At 40.2% G+C, this 12,534-nt stretch overlaps 2 protein-coding genes and 1 long non-coding RNA gene across 3 annotated transcripts in view; 1 reads left to right on the top strand and 2 right to left on the bottom strand.

Annotated features, from left to right (window-relative positions):
- Nucleotides 1-2,512: 2,512 nt before the first annotated feature.
- LOC114058450 lies at nt 2,513-5,542 on the bottom strand. Its single transcript, XR_003571459.1, has 2 exons — nt 4,050-5,542; nt 2,513-2,820 (listed from the first exon to the last, which is right to left on the bottom strand). It is a non-coding gene; the product is annotated as an uncharacterized LOC114058450 (long non-coding RNA).
- Nucleotides 5,543-11,215: 5,673 nt separating this feature from the next.
- On the bottom strand, nt 11,216-11,955 carry LOC114058453 (histone H2A-IV). The gene has a single exon (XM_027885822.1). It carries the CDS (start codon nt 11,857-11,859, stop codon nt 11,470-11,472), a length of 390 nt encoding a protein of 129 aa, XP_027741623.1. The 5' UTR covers nt 11,860-11,955; the 3' UTR covers nt 11,216-11,469.
- Nucleotides 11,956-12,240: 285 nt separating this feature from the next.
- Nucleotides 12,241-12,534, top strand: part of LOC114058443 (histone H2B 8-like) — a 6,952-nt gene continuing 6,658 nt past the window's right edge. The window contains exon 1 of the mRNA XM_027885805.1: nt 12,241-12,531. Within this exon, the coding sequence (XP_027741606.1) occupies nt 12,241-12,531 (291 nt within the window). The remainder of the gene's footprint in view (nt 12,532-12,534) is intronic.

Here is a 12,534-nt window from a genome sequence, read left to right as displayed (position 1 = left end):
TTTTTTTTTTTTTTTTTTTTTTTTTTTTTTTTTCCCCGTGAGGGCGACACGTTCACTTATTTTTGCAGGATGGAAAGTCTTGTGTGTGCCCCGCGTCTCCGACTTAATGATCACGCGGCATTGTTTTGTGTATTGAGAGTGAGGTCTGATGAAGGAGTTAATTTGCGTCTCGTGTTGGTGGACCCATGAAGAACTACATTGCTCCACGTGTTTTTAAAGATACGACATAGGTTTGATTATTCTCATGGTCTTACTTTGTTGAAACATAACAAAAACACTTTTGCTGTTTCTTTACATAATACTACTTTTTAAACAGCATGTGTTCTGGAGAGCTTGATTTGTGCTGGGGTGCCTATTGGCTCTGCGAGTCCATTCAGGTGCAGTGAGTCCTGAAAGCTTCCGAACTTTACATGCACACACACAGTTTTACTTTTGCTGTCTCAATTCCTATTTATATTTACCATGAATGTATGTTTGAGGTATTTTTACCTTGTTCTTGAACGATCATCAAATAAATGCTATTCTATACAGTTCCTACTAACCATGTCTTTCTCAGCAGTTTTTCCCTGGTATGTTATCCCTGTGTGCAATGCATGGAATTTTTTTTTCATTAGTCAGGTATTTCTCATTTTCTTTGATCTTTCCCATTTTTTCCCTGTTTCTAATGGATGCCTGTTACTGTATAATGCTTATTAAATGTGAGAAGGTTTAGCTTGGTAATTTCACATATTTTTTCCATTTTAGCAATCCCTTTTTTTGCAGCTGTTCTTGTGTATCATTTTTTATCATTTTTCCTTGAAACTTCTCTTTCTCAGGAGGTGTGAGAGGAATGGATTTTACAAGACAGAGACTTTAGTATTTATTTTTCTCTCCTTGTAGGCCTTTTGGTATTTACGTTATTTAATTCAGGTTATGCTCGGTCACCATTTTGATAAGTATTTTCATGTCTAGATAGCCACCTTTGTAGTGTTTATATCAGTTTATATCTATTAATATCCCATGATTTAGTTCTACAGCTATAGCAAGAACATATTTATCTTCTGATATCAACCTTAATGATGTTATTAGGACAAATGAAGCCCCCCTCCCCCCCTGTTTATCTTAACCCTTGCCAGCAACCAAGCACCACACAGTTGTTCGCTCACTCACTCATCGGTGGGATCAGGAAGACAATCAAAAGGGTAAAAGCTAGAAAATTCATGGTTTGACATGAAGACAGTTTAATAGGTAAAGCAAAAGCCTGTGTACACAAGCAAAGCAAACCAAGGAATTTTTTCACTCCTCCCCATTGTCAGGCAGGCGTTCAGCCATCTCCAGGAGAGCAGGGCCCCATCACACATAACAGTGACTTGGGAAGATGAACACCATCAGTCCAAACATCCCTCCTTTCCTCCTTCTTCCCCACACTTTATATACTGAGAATGATGTCATATGGTCTGGAATATCCCTTTGGTCAGTTGGGGTCACCTGTCCTGGCTGTGTCTCCTCCCAGCCTCCCATGCACCCCCACCTTCCTCCCCAGCCTGGCAGTACAAAAAGCAGAAAAGGCCTTGGCTCTGTGTAAGCCCTGCCCAGCAATAACAAAAACATCTCTATATTATCAATCCTGTGTTCAGCACAAATCCAAAACACAGCTCCATACTACACACTGTGAAGAAAGTTAAGTCCATTCCCTCCAAAACCAGCACATTTAGAATCGTCATCTTTACCATCATGCTTACTCTTTGAAAGAAAAAAAAAAAAGGGATTTATAGGAAGTTCTTCCCCTACTCCAGCCACCCCATTTGAGGGCTACAGCATGGACAGGCCACAATAAAGAACTCAGTAAAGCTTCTGCATAACTATAGAGCATATCCTATCCCTGCTACTGCCTATTACTTCTCTCACTATTCGATGTCATACACTTGTACCTCGCCAGAGGTATTGTTTTCCCTCTGTTTATCTTGATTCAAATGACCTCTTTTGGTCTCTTCAGGACTTCTCTAAGAATTATTTTTTTCCTTCTCATCTAGCATATTTCATTTTAATCAAGTTACTTTTTGCACTTCTCTTCTATAGCTTTGCTTTTATTTCACTGCATTACTTCAAATACGTGTTAATAGTCTTGTAGACTATCCAGTTTAAAAAAATAATTTTCTTATGTAGTTTAGTGAGTATGGGAAGCTTGCAAGGCAAGCTATTCACCTCCCACAGCCAGTGCTGATGGGCAGTTTGCCAAAAAGTTGCAATCTTTTTTACTATCCATTTCTTGATGCTTTTTATTTCCCTATATCTCTTTGTGAGGCAGTTAATATTTTTTTCTATTAAATTTAACCTTTGCTTACTTCTGCATCATATTTTCTTGATCGTGTCTGTATTAGACTTCTTTAAACAATCAACTTTTTATCCTTCTCCAGGGTCCATTACATTTCAAGAGCGACAATTCAGATGAAGAACTAAAATAGATAATAATGTAATTTGTTCTTAACCTAAGTAATAGTTTAGTTTCAAAGGAAAAAAAACCCACAGACTATTTAATGAATGACTTTTTATTATGACCAGTATTACCCAGAATACTTGTAGATATGACAACAATGTACAGGTACATAGACTAGATTGGTGCATTACAGTGTGCTTGTGTTATTTGAGAAAATATTCTATATTTCATGATTGCTCAAGTCAAGTAATGCTTACCCAAATTTATCTTTTCCAAACCAGGCAGTTTAATTGTCTTGGTTTTATTTTAGCATAGTGTGCGTGTGTAGTATCTGTCTAAGCTTTTCACTGGCAGCTGTAGGTATAAAGTAACAGCGTGTATGTTATTGAAATATTAGGATGTTCCTGAAAATAGACAAAATTAAACCAAAAGGGGGAGCAAAAAACATGTTTACAGGAACTCAAACCTTTCAGGGTTATGGAAAAGAAAGGAGGAGTTCTAAGCAATTCAAATTCACTCAATTCTAGAATAACACTTCATTTCCCACCTTTTCTTTTATTGCCAGTCTCAAATTTTATGGCCAATGTTCATCCTTCCCTCCTGGTGGTTCATCAACATGGATTGTTTTGTTACTCAGAAGCAAGAAGTGATTTACTACAAATTAGTAATTATTTATTTATTTATTTTTATTTTTACAATGAGCTCTCCCAGTTAATGAAAACAGTATAAGAAGAGCAAAAAGTTTTCCTGATCAGGTAGCATGAGTTGTAAGAGCCCAGAGCTGTCTTCCTTGACATGGGAAGACAGTCAGGGCATGTTTGAGAGAAGGAACAGGTTGAGTGATGGCAGGAATGAGTGAGAGAATGACTACTCTTTTGCCCACTAGGAGTGTCAGCAGAATTTAGCACTCCTATTCCCTTCTGCATCAGCTTTCAACCTCTCATCCTGACGTTCCTTCTAATACTCCCATCCTTCCCAAAAGACAACCATCCCTTTAAATAGGCTGTGGAAATTGTGTGAGTTTCAAAATGTAAGCCTCTGTGATATTTTTTTTTAAACAAGCTAAAAGTATCATGATAGAAACACTGAAAATTGGAGATACAGATTTGCTTCACCTCCTAAACCAAAAGCCTGCAATAAATGTGCTACTTAATTTTGGTGAGACATTCATTAAACAAAGGAATCACCTTTTTTTGCATCATCTTCCTAGAGGAATAGAAATGTCCTCAGAGCATTATCACATGGAATGTACAGGTCCAACAAAAAATAGAGATGGATTTTTGTCTGGAGTGACAAACAACACCACTAAATACTATAAGAATTTGTCTAATACCATGAAGGAAAAAAAATATTTTTGAAAATTGCATGACAAGTTTGTTAATTACAACACAAGCAAAATTAAGGCTCGGTGCACCCTACTCACAGGAAGACTTCAAGCTGTCAGTCTCTGCACAAGCCACCTTCCAGCATACTGAAGACAGGCCCATCAGTACGACTGGTTGTTAGATCCACAATATAAAGGAGAATCACAGACTTCACACCCCAGTGCGCCCCTAAATTACTGCCAGACTCTGAGGCTTGATCAGCTCAGTCCTAGTTTCCATTCTCATTTACCTGAACTAACCTGATGCACCTGGCACCTGGAATGACTGCTTTCCATGGGTCTGATTGCCCCAGGGCACACTTAGGATTTCTTCCTGGGTGTGCATCTGCCTCCAGGCTCTACTTGCAACTGTGTGCTAAGGCCACAGCTTGTACGGTTACAGTTGCACTTGTCTAGGTGGAAGCTGGAAATCAGCATGGACCATGGGAGTTCCTATCCAGTCACAGTGGGCTCCATCTCAAACAGGGCTTCAAAAACCACATCAAAATCATACGCATACTTTTTAACTACTGATGCTTTAAAGTGTTACCTTTTCATGCATTCATGTGTTTATGCAGAAACCCCCAATAACTCTTGGTGGTTATCCCCAAATTCATAGACATGGACAAGGGAAAATTTGGTCTGAAAAAACCGAAACAAAACCAAAAAAAGAGCCAAAACTAAAACAACATCACACAGAAGGAAGTTAGAAAGTTATTAACAAGGTAATTTTTTTCACCTTTTTAATTTCTCTATGTATAGTAATCACTGATCTTGTTAGTACCATCCAGTGCTGCTGCTATTCTGTATGAATTTCTTGTGGCTACAAGGTCCTTCAGCAGTTAGCAGTCTGCACACACACAAGATTAGCAACTAATTGGAACATCACCACCCATAAAGACTTACGGACTTGGACTTCTGGATCATAATGGATGATGGCAAATTCAACCATCAATTTAGTGAGGAACAAAATAAATCTTCATTTTCCTGATATACAGCAGTGTACTTGCCATGACCTTTACAGCAGAGGCATCTCGAGCATTCCATCTTTAGGTGTTTTGGATGTCATTAAATGACAATAAATTTCAGTCTTATAATTTATTCACTTTTATTTCACCATAGTTTTCAATTTCACTGCCTGTCCTTCCCCCATGCCTGATCCTTGACTCAGTTTTCAGAATCCTCTTGCCATCATCTTCCACTTTTACTGCACCCTCCAGTTTGATCCTAACAAAAATTTCTTCCAACATCTGAAAACAACAAATAAATTACTAAAACAAACATGTTCAAGCCTCAGAAGCACTGCAATGAAAATAACTTGAATGTCAAGAATCAGCAGAAGAGGAAAAGAGAGTAAACAAGGATGTTGTATCTCTAGTACCATTGTGGCACTGTGTACAATAGTTGCACCCTGAGTAATATGCACATTTCTGGCCCATAAATAAATACATAAATAATTGCAAATGGTAAAGAAATTTCTGAGAAAAGTGATAAAGATGATTTAAGGTCTGACATGACTTCTTTACCAACAATATTAAGATACTTTCAGAACAGAGACCACTAGTGGTTGAAGATGTTCTTGCTTATTTTTACTATCTGTAAGGTCAGTGTTTAAATCTATCAAATCTAGTGAGGTCTAATCTAATTATAAAATTAGTTATAAACCAAAATGTTACCGAAACCAGCAATGCTGTCTAAATTTCACAGGCAGTTTCCTAAAGTAAATGAACTATTTTTCTCTATAGGTATTTTCCAAATTAAAAAAAAAAAAAAAAAAAAAAAAAAAAAAAAAAAAAAAAAAAAAAAAAAAAAAAAAAAAAAAAAAAAAAAAAAAAAAAAAAAAAAAAAAAAAAAAAAAAAAAAAAAAAAAAAAAAAAAAAAAAAAAAAAAAAAAAAAAAAAAAGAGATAAAGATGATGTGTGGAAAGACGAAATTGGTGCCATCTCTCTCCTTTATAGAAATCAATTCTAGACTAGAAAGCTGCTTGCACAAGCAAAGCAGTTGCTAATGTCAGAGGTAAATAGTTCATAAACTGGTCCATTTAATTACATGCATGTTCTGAGGATCAGTTTTGGTTTTTCTATAACACAAAAAAAAAACAAGCAAAGAAATCCCCCCCAAAAAGCACCAACCCCAAACAAAAAAACAACTCTTCCTCTCCTGCCCCCTCAAAAAACCCAACCCAACCAAACAACAGCAAGATAACTTCCCCTTAAAAAAAAAAAAAAAAATAATAATTTTCAGGGCTTCCAAGTTGCTAGCATCCTGGTTTGGGCTGGTATTTTCACGTTTCTCTTAGGAAACAGTTGAGAAGGCAACAGAGGAATTCCATGACAGAAAAAAGCCAGAAGGTCTTTAGGAAGAGGTTTTGGTTTCTGTTTGAAATCCCTCCCCACACGTGAAGAGCCATATCATTTGTATGTGGAGTGCAGAGACCTGAAACAATCAAACTCTCAAAGATGTGGTATACAGACATGACATCTGAAGAGGAAAAGAAGTTTGTTCGCATCAGCCTAGTTATTATGGCAGGGTTGTTTCTATACCATGCACCCATACATCAAGGACAAGGGGAGGGGAAGGATTTAATGACCATGGGCTCCCTATAGAAGTATTTTATCATGTAGGATGATCCGTCTCTCTCTCAGCTGTGAAGCCTGCAGAATCAAAATAACATTTTCTGTCAGAGCAAGCTGGAGGATCCCAACTGTTCCTTGTTTTGGTTTTGTGGTGGGGTTTTTTGGCTTTTGGTTGGTTGGTTGGGGTTTTTTTCCCCCTTAGCCTGCACAGCAGCTACGGTATAAATAAATGGCAGTCAAAAAATACAAACTAGCAGTTGATAGAAGAGACACTGGAAGCATTCAAAACCCAGGCTGGTTTTAGCAACCGCCAGAGCGAGGCGCTTATCACCCCGCTGTGGTATCATCCTTCAGATTCATCTTCCTCGTCTGAGGATTAACGAAATGAAAATGAGTCGGGAAGGGACGGGTGAAGGGGTGGGGGTGGGGAAGCGGTGGCAGAGAAGGTAACCAGAGGGAGATAGAGAGGAAGGGAGGAGGTGGAAGAGGGAGGTAAGCTGCTTCCCGGGCAGGATTGGTCAGAAATTGCTGCAGCCCAGGCGGGTGGTGACTGAGCCCCCCACCCCCGCCCTGTTTCCCTGCTGGGCCCCAGAGCTGAACCGGAATGCCCCAGACAGATCAGCCCTCCCCCTGACTCAGCTGTGCCACGGTAATGATAAGGATCTCAGAAGATGCAAAGACACATAAGGAATTAGCTAGGGTTTTACGGCAATCGGTTTTTCTGTCCCTATTAGATACATGCAGAGTATTTATTGTGACCTGCAGACAAACGCAGTTTTCTGCTGTGTTTCCATAGCTGTAGTTCAGTTGATTTCCAGACTTTCAAACAAACCTCCTGAGCATCAGGAATACCTCCAAAATAATGTGAATGGAGACTAGTGAATTTCTTTCATGTTTAGCAAAATCTAAATCGATCCTGTACCATATATTTGAGAGAAATATACAAAAACCTTTTCTTTTAAAAGTTTATTTGGTGTCTAAGGAGGTCTGTTTTCAAGTGTTAATGAAAAACAAACTGCTAATGGTATTATTCAAATGGTTTATATAACATTACAGCAGATTTATAGGATATTCCTGCGTTACTGTATTTTGATGTGCTATGTAAGTTTACAGAAGGTACTAGAGAAACTAAAAGTTTGAGTCAAGGAATTTGAGAGCAATTTAATAAAAGACCTATAAAAGTTGAACCTTTGCACAGACTATGCGATGTAAATGTTCAAGTAAGTTTTACAAGGAGGAGCCTACAGAATCACGGGGATGGCATTGGTTCCAGGCAATTAATTCCGTTCACATTTGTTGGCCTATGTAAATAGTTTGCCTACGTTGTAGATAAATTTGCCAGCCTAAAGCAAATTCTCCTGAGGGAAAAAAAATTAAAATCACATCTTTCTCTAAGACTTTGGAAGACTGCTTACTACCAAGGGAGCTTGAACAATATTTCAATTTTGTCCTCACTCAGGTCACTAGAGAAAAACTAAGCATAGGCAGTCTTTTTCAAATACAATCAAACAAACAAATCAAAAACGGCAAAACCCAAATCAAAACAACATGAATAAGACTTTTTGAAGGAAAAAGATTTTTTCTCACACTGTATTGTTACTATGAAAAAGCCTAAAAGTGAATGTTCTTCTATTCCTTTATTTTTTTAAAATGTGTTTCTCCGCATACTCAGGAATCTTTCTGCAACTGAGCATAGTTTTATTTTTCTTTTATTTTTTTCTAATATTGTCTTGCATATTATCTTTTAGTACTTTAAAAAACAGAGAACTGTTTTTTAATAACTACAGGTTGAATAATATTCTTGGGAGCAAGTCATCTGACAGATTGCATGACCTATGCTACAGTTAGTACTTTAAAGCATAAGCACATATTTTGTGTGAACTTAAAATTCAAAGGTAACTTAGGGTCATGTATGTCCTTTAATATTTATTTTGTGACCACTAGCATCTATGCTGCACTGTTCCTAAATCTAAAGCCTTTCCCCTTTTTGAGAATTTAGGTTGGCTGGATAGTTGAAATGAAATTTGGTAAGGGAAATTTCACATCTTCAATGAAATAAAATATTGTGGTTTTCAAGAAAATACTTTTAACTCTCATCTGTCGCATAAGCAAATAGGCAATATGATACATTTCTCTCTTCTATTTCAATATATAAATGCCTGTTCTCTAACTATGGTATGCAGATAGAATGTGTTCATTTATAACAAGTGCAGTTACCCGAGGAAGAAGAACAAGTTACTTTTCTACATTAAATATGATGACTGGTCAGGAGAAACAGGTATATGCAGTAATTGTAGGAAAACATTCCAGGCTTAATTTAGCTGAGGAAAAAGAGGATTTAGTATACAGAACTCATTAGTTTTCCTCTGCTAATAGAAACATACTTAAACTCATCATGAAAATCCTGCTGGTGGCATAGAGACCATTGTTTACAAATTTGTGTATAAGGAAGGAAACCGAAAAAGGAAGAAAAAGGAAGATAAGGAAGAAAACTCCTTGTATGCACCATCTGAAGGGGGAAACATGTCTGGAAAGTTCAGAGAAGGAAATGGTGAACTTCATGAATAACAATACTGAGTCTAACTAGTTTTTAATGAGGAACATAATAGAAAAACAATGCAAAGACTTTAGACTAGATTCCAGTCTACTCATATCTTATTTGAAAACTGTTAGAATACTTGTGTTTGCAAATGATTTTTCAAACATCAGACGGAAAAAAACAACAACAAAAAAACCCAAAACAGACACCTCTTTTCTAGTTTCCGAGAGAAGCAGAACAGATATACTAAAGTGCCTAAGAAGGAAGTATGAGCACTGCTCTTGAAAAGAAATGCTCCATTCTCATACTGGGTCTTCAAGGGCAAAAATGAAACTCGGGAGGCCTCTGTTTCAGGATTTTCAAATGGCTCCATCAGAACCTTCTACAAATCAATTCCCTGCTTTAGGCTCACGTAATCTCTTCCTCCCATAATAAATATACACTAATAGAAGGCTCTTTTGCCAAATATGATAAATACAGAAAATTTGAGATTTATAAACAAACAAATCCCTAAGTGTTTTAAACCTAATTCTAGCCTCAAATTTCAGCATGGTTACTAATAAAGTTCTGTAGTTAATGTTGTTTCAAAGTCCAACTCTGAATGGTAGGTGATTAATACCTAACGCAATTTCTTTCAACAAGACAGAGATTATAGAGAAAAAAAAATAAGGAAAAAAGTCTTCTATTTCGAGAAATAGAAAGATAAACCAAAATAACAAACAAAAAACCCACCACACACACACACAAAAATAACAACTAAGAAAAAAAAATTCCAAACCAACACGAAAATTGTACAAGAATCTTGTACCGTTTGACAGCAGTCCGGCCTTTCTCATCTTGTTTCCAAGCAAGATTTCAGCTGGGCACTCCCGCGTCATCTCCCTCTGCTTGAAAAACATTTTCCACTAACACAGTACCACAGTGACTCACTTCTCTGCCTCCTCGGGCAGAACACTGGGGAAAAAAAAAAAAAAAAAAAAAAAAAAACAAAACCCACAACCAAAACACCACCTAACCAACAACAACAGAAACAACTGCGGAGGTTTCCTTTGCTAGTTCTCAAGGACGGTTTTAAAGAACAAAGAAAACACCCCCCCCCCAGCTCTCAGAAAGCCTTATACCGAGGCTCCCAGCTCCCGGCGTTGCATTCCTGCTTCCCCTTCGGGCAGATTGTTTTCTTCCGGATTAAACATGACGGAATGAAAACGAAGTAAAAGCCTCTTTTACCTACATCTGCCTAACAAAGGTGATAAGCAGTCTTCTTTACAGGAGAAGAAAAGAAAAGAGAAGAGAGAAATAAACTTGACACATTCAGAGGAAACAGAGAGGAGCTGTCGCTGTGCCCCAGCAGGGCGGACTCCCCGAGGCACCAATGGCGGACAGGCTCCTCCCTAAAAATACCGATCTTTCGCGTAGTATCTTGATTTATATGCCCCCGACACTCCGGGATCCTCAAGCCAGATGCCGCGACTTCAAAGCCCGTGACCCCCGCGTCGTCAAGGCCGTGTCCTCCTCCGTGGAGCATAAGGGACTCCCGCAGTCAAGCAGGCCAAGGCAGTCGTAGTGGCCAAGGGCCTCAAAGGCTTTGAAATCCAAAAGGGTGGCACCGAGGAGCTCGGCCAAACCGAAAGCAGCAGTACTCAGGAATCCGTACCGTATAAGTAAAGGAAACTTTTGCAGAAAAACGCAAATAGCACTTTTGAACACCACCCACACTGTCAGGATGACAGAGAAAGAATCTGAAACATCAGTTCAAGTCTGGACATGATGACCCCCTTCCCTGTGTATGTGAGTTTCCGTAGTGCTTCTATATGAACTCACACTCGAGCCTGTTTTGCTTTAACTCCATTACAGTAGTCACCATCATCATCTATCACTTATACAGAATACCTGACGCTGCCCTTTAGAAACTGGACAGCATCCCAGGGAAGTACTTACCATTTTCTCACTATCCCCTAACAGCCCTGAATTGCAAACAAACAACAACAACAACAAAACCCACTCAGAAGGCAGAAAATTACGGCAACCACTACGCACAAAGCACTCGGACACCTTTTCCACCCCAATATAGGGACAGCAGCGGCTCACCGGGAGGAGGCCCAATCCCTCCCTAGTTTGAAAACCGCGCGTTCCAATCGGATCGGCAAGGGCAGCCCGGTCCCCGCCCCATCCTACCCCCACCGACCCCAACGGTGCTTCCCACCCACTGAATCCATGGGGAGGCACGCAGCGAGTACACCCTTGCCCAGTTTACATCTCTCAAACCATGCTGCGGTGACCGATTTCAATCGCAACAGCTACATTTTATTGGTTTTTTCTTTCCCAAAAAAGGAAAGAGGCACGTTTACATAAGAACAGGGATGTCTTAGAGAAAGAAAAATGGTGGGAACTCCACTGATCAGCAAGTTTAAAGTTGAAAATACAGACTTTTTTTTTACTTTAGAAAGCTTCTTTTTAAAATTAGATTTCAGATATATCAAATAGCATGTATTTGTAGGGTTAAGCGTTCCTGCTCTTTCTGGGAAGATGTGGGTGGCTCTGAAAAGAGCCTTTGGGTTATTTTATCTGGAGAACTTTACTTGGCTTTAGCCTTGTGACTGTCGGTCTTCTTAGGCAGCAGCACGGCTTGGATGTTGGGCAGCACGCCACCCTGCGCGATCGTCACCTTGCCCAGCAGCTTGTTGAGCTCCTCGTCGTTGCGGATGGCGAGCTGCAGGTGGCGGGGGATGATGCGCGTCTTCTTGTTGTCGCGGGCCGCGTTGCCCGCCAGCTCCAGGATCTCGGCCGTCAGGTACTCCAGCACGGCCGCCAGGTACACGGGCGCGCCGGCGCCCACCCGCTCCGCGTAGTTGCCCTTGCGCAGCAGGCGGTGAACACGACCGACAGGAAACTGCAGCCCGGCCCGCGACGAGCGCGACTTGGCCTTGGCCCGCGCCTTCCCGCCCTGCTTCCCGCGCCCGGACATGTCTCAGAGAAAGACACGAAACAAAAGCCTATAAAAATACAAGGCAAAGTAAAATAAAACCGCACGGAATGCCTCCGTAAGCCGCGGAAATGGAGTAAATGCGGCAAAAAGTGTCACTCGGCGATTTTATACCTTCCTTCTGGGGTTCGGTGGGACTTCTGATTGGCGGAGGCTTGGATTGTGGAGTTTACCAATGGGAATGCAGATGAAAGAGCGACCAATCGAAGATGCTCGATGGTTTGACATCACGGCCTCGGATTGTCCAATAGGCAAGAGCAGCGTTGAGTCATCTCATTTGCATACCGTCCCTATAAATACGGGCGTCGCCGCCTTTGTATTTACGTCGTTCCTGCGGTGGACAGGTAGTGACAGACCCGTAAAATGCCGGAACCAGCTAAATCCGCTCCCGCTCCGAAGAAGGGCTCCAAGAAAGCCGTCACCAAGACTCAAAAGAAAGGTGACAAGAAGCGTAGAAAGACTAGGAAAGAGAGCTATTCCATCTACGTGTACAAGGTGCTGAAGCAGGTGCACCCCGACACGGGCATCTCCTCTAAGGCCATGGGCATCATGAACTCCTTCGTCAACGACATCTTCGAGCGCATCGCCGGCGAGGCGTCTCGCCTGGCGCACTACAACAAGCGCTCCACCATCACGTCGCGGGAGATCCAGACGGCC

The sequence above is a fragment of the Empidonax traillii genome, unplaced genomic scaffold, assembly GCF_003031625.1.
Source record: "Empidonax traillii isolate 1590-97213 ecotype Southwest subspecies unplaced genomic scaffold, ASM303162v1 scaffold172:size1107868, whole genome shotgun sequence".
Lineage (NCBI taxonomy): Eukaryota > Metazoa > Chordata > Aves > Passeriformes > Tyrannidae > Empidonax > Empidonax traillii.
Note: the sequence above shows the minus strand (reverse complement) of the source record. Positions and strands in the feature narration are given on the sequence as shown.

Excerpts from the sequence above, each read along its gene's own strand:
- LOC114058453 (XM_027885822.1), bottom strand. The coding sequence starts at position 11,859 with ATGTCCGGGCGCGGGAAGCAGGGCGGGAAGGCGCGGGCCAAGGCCAAG.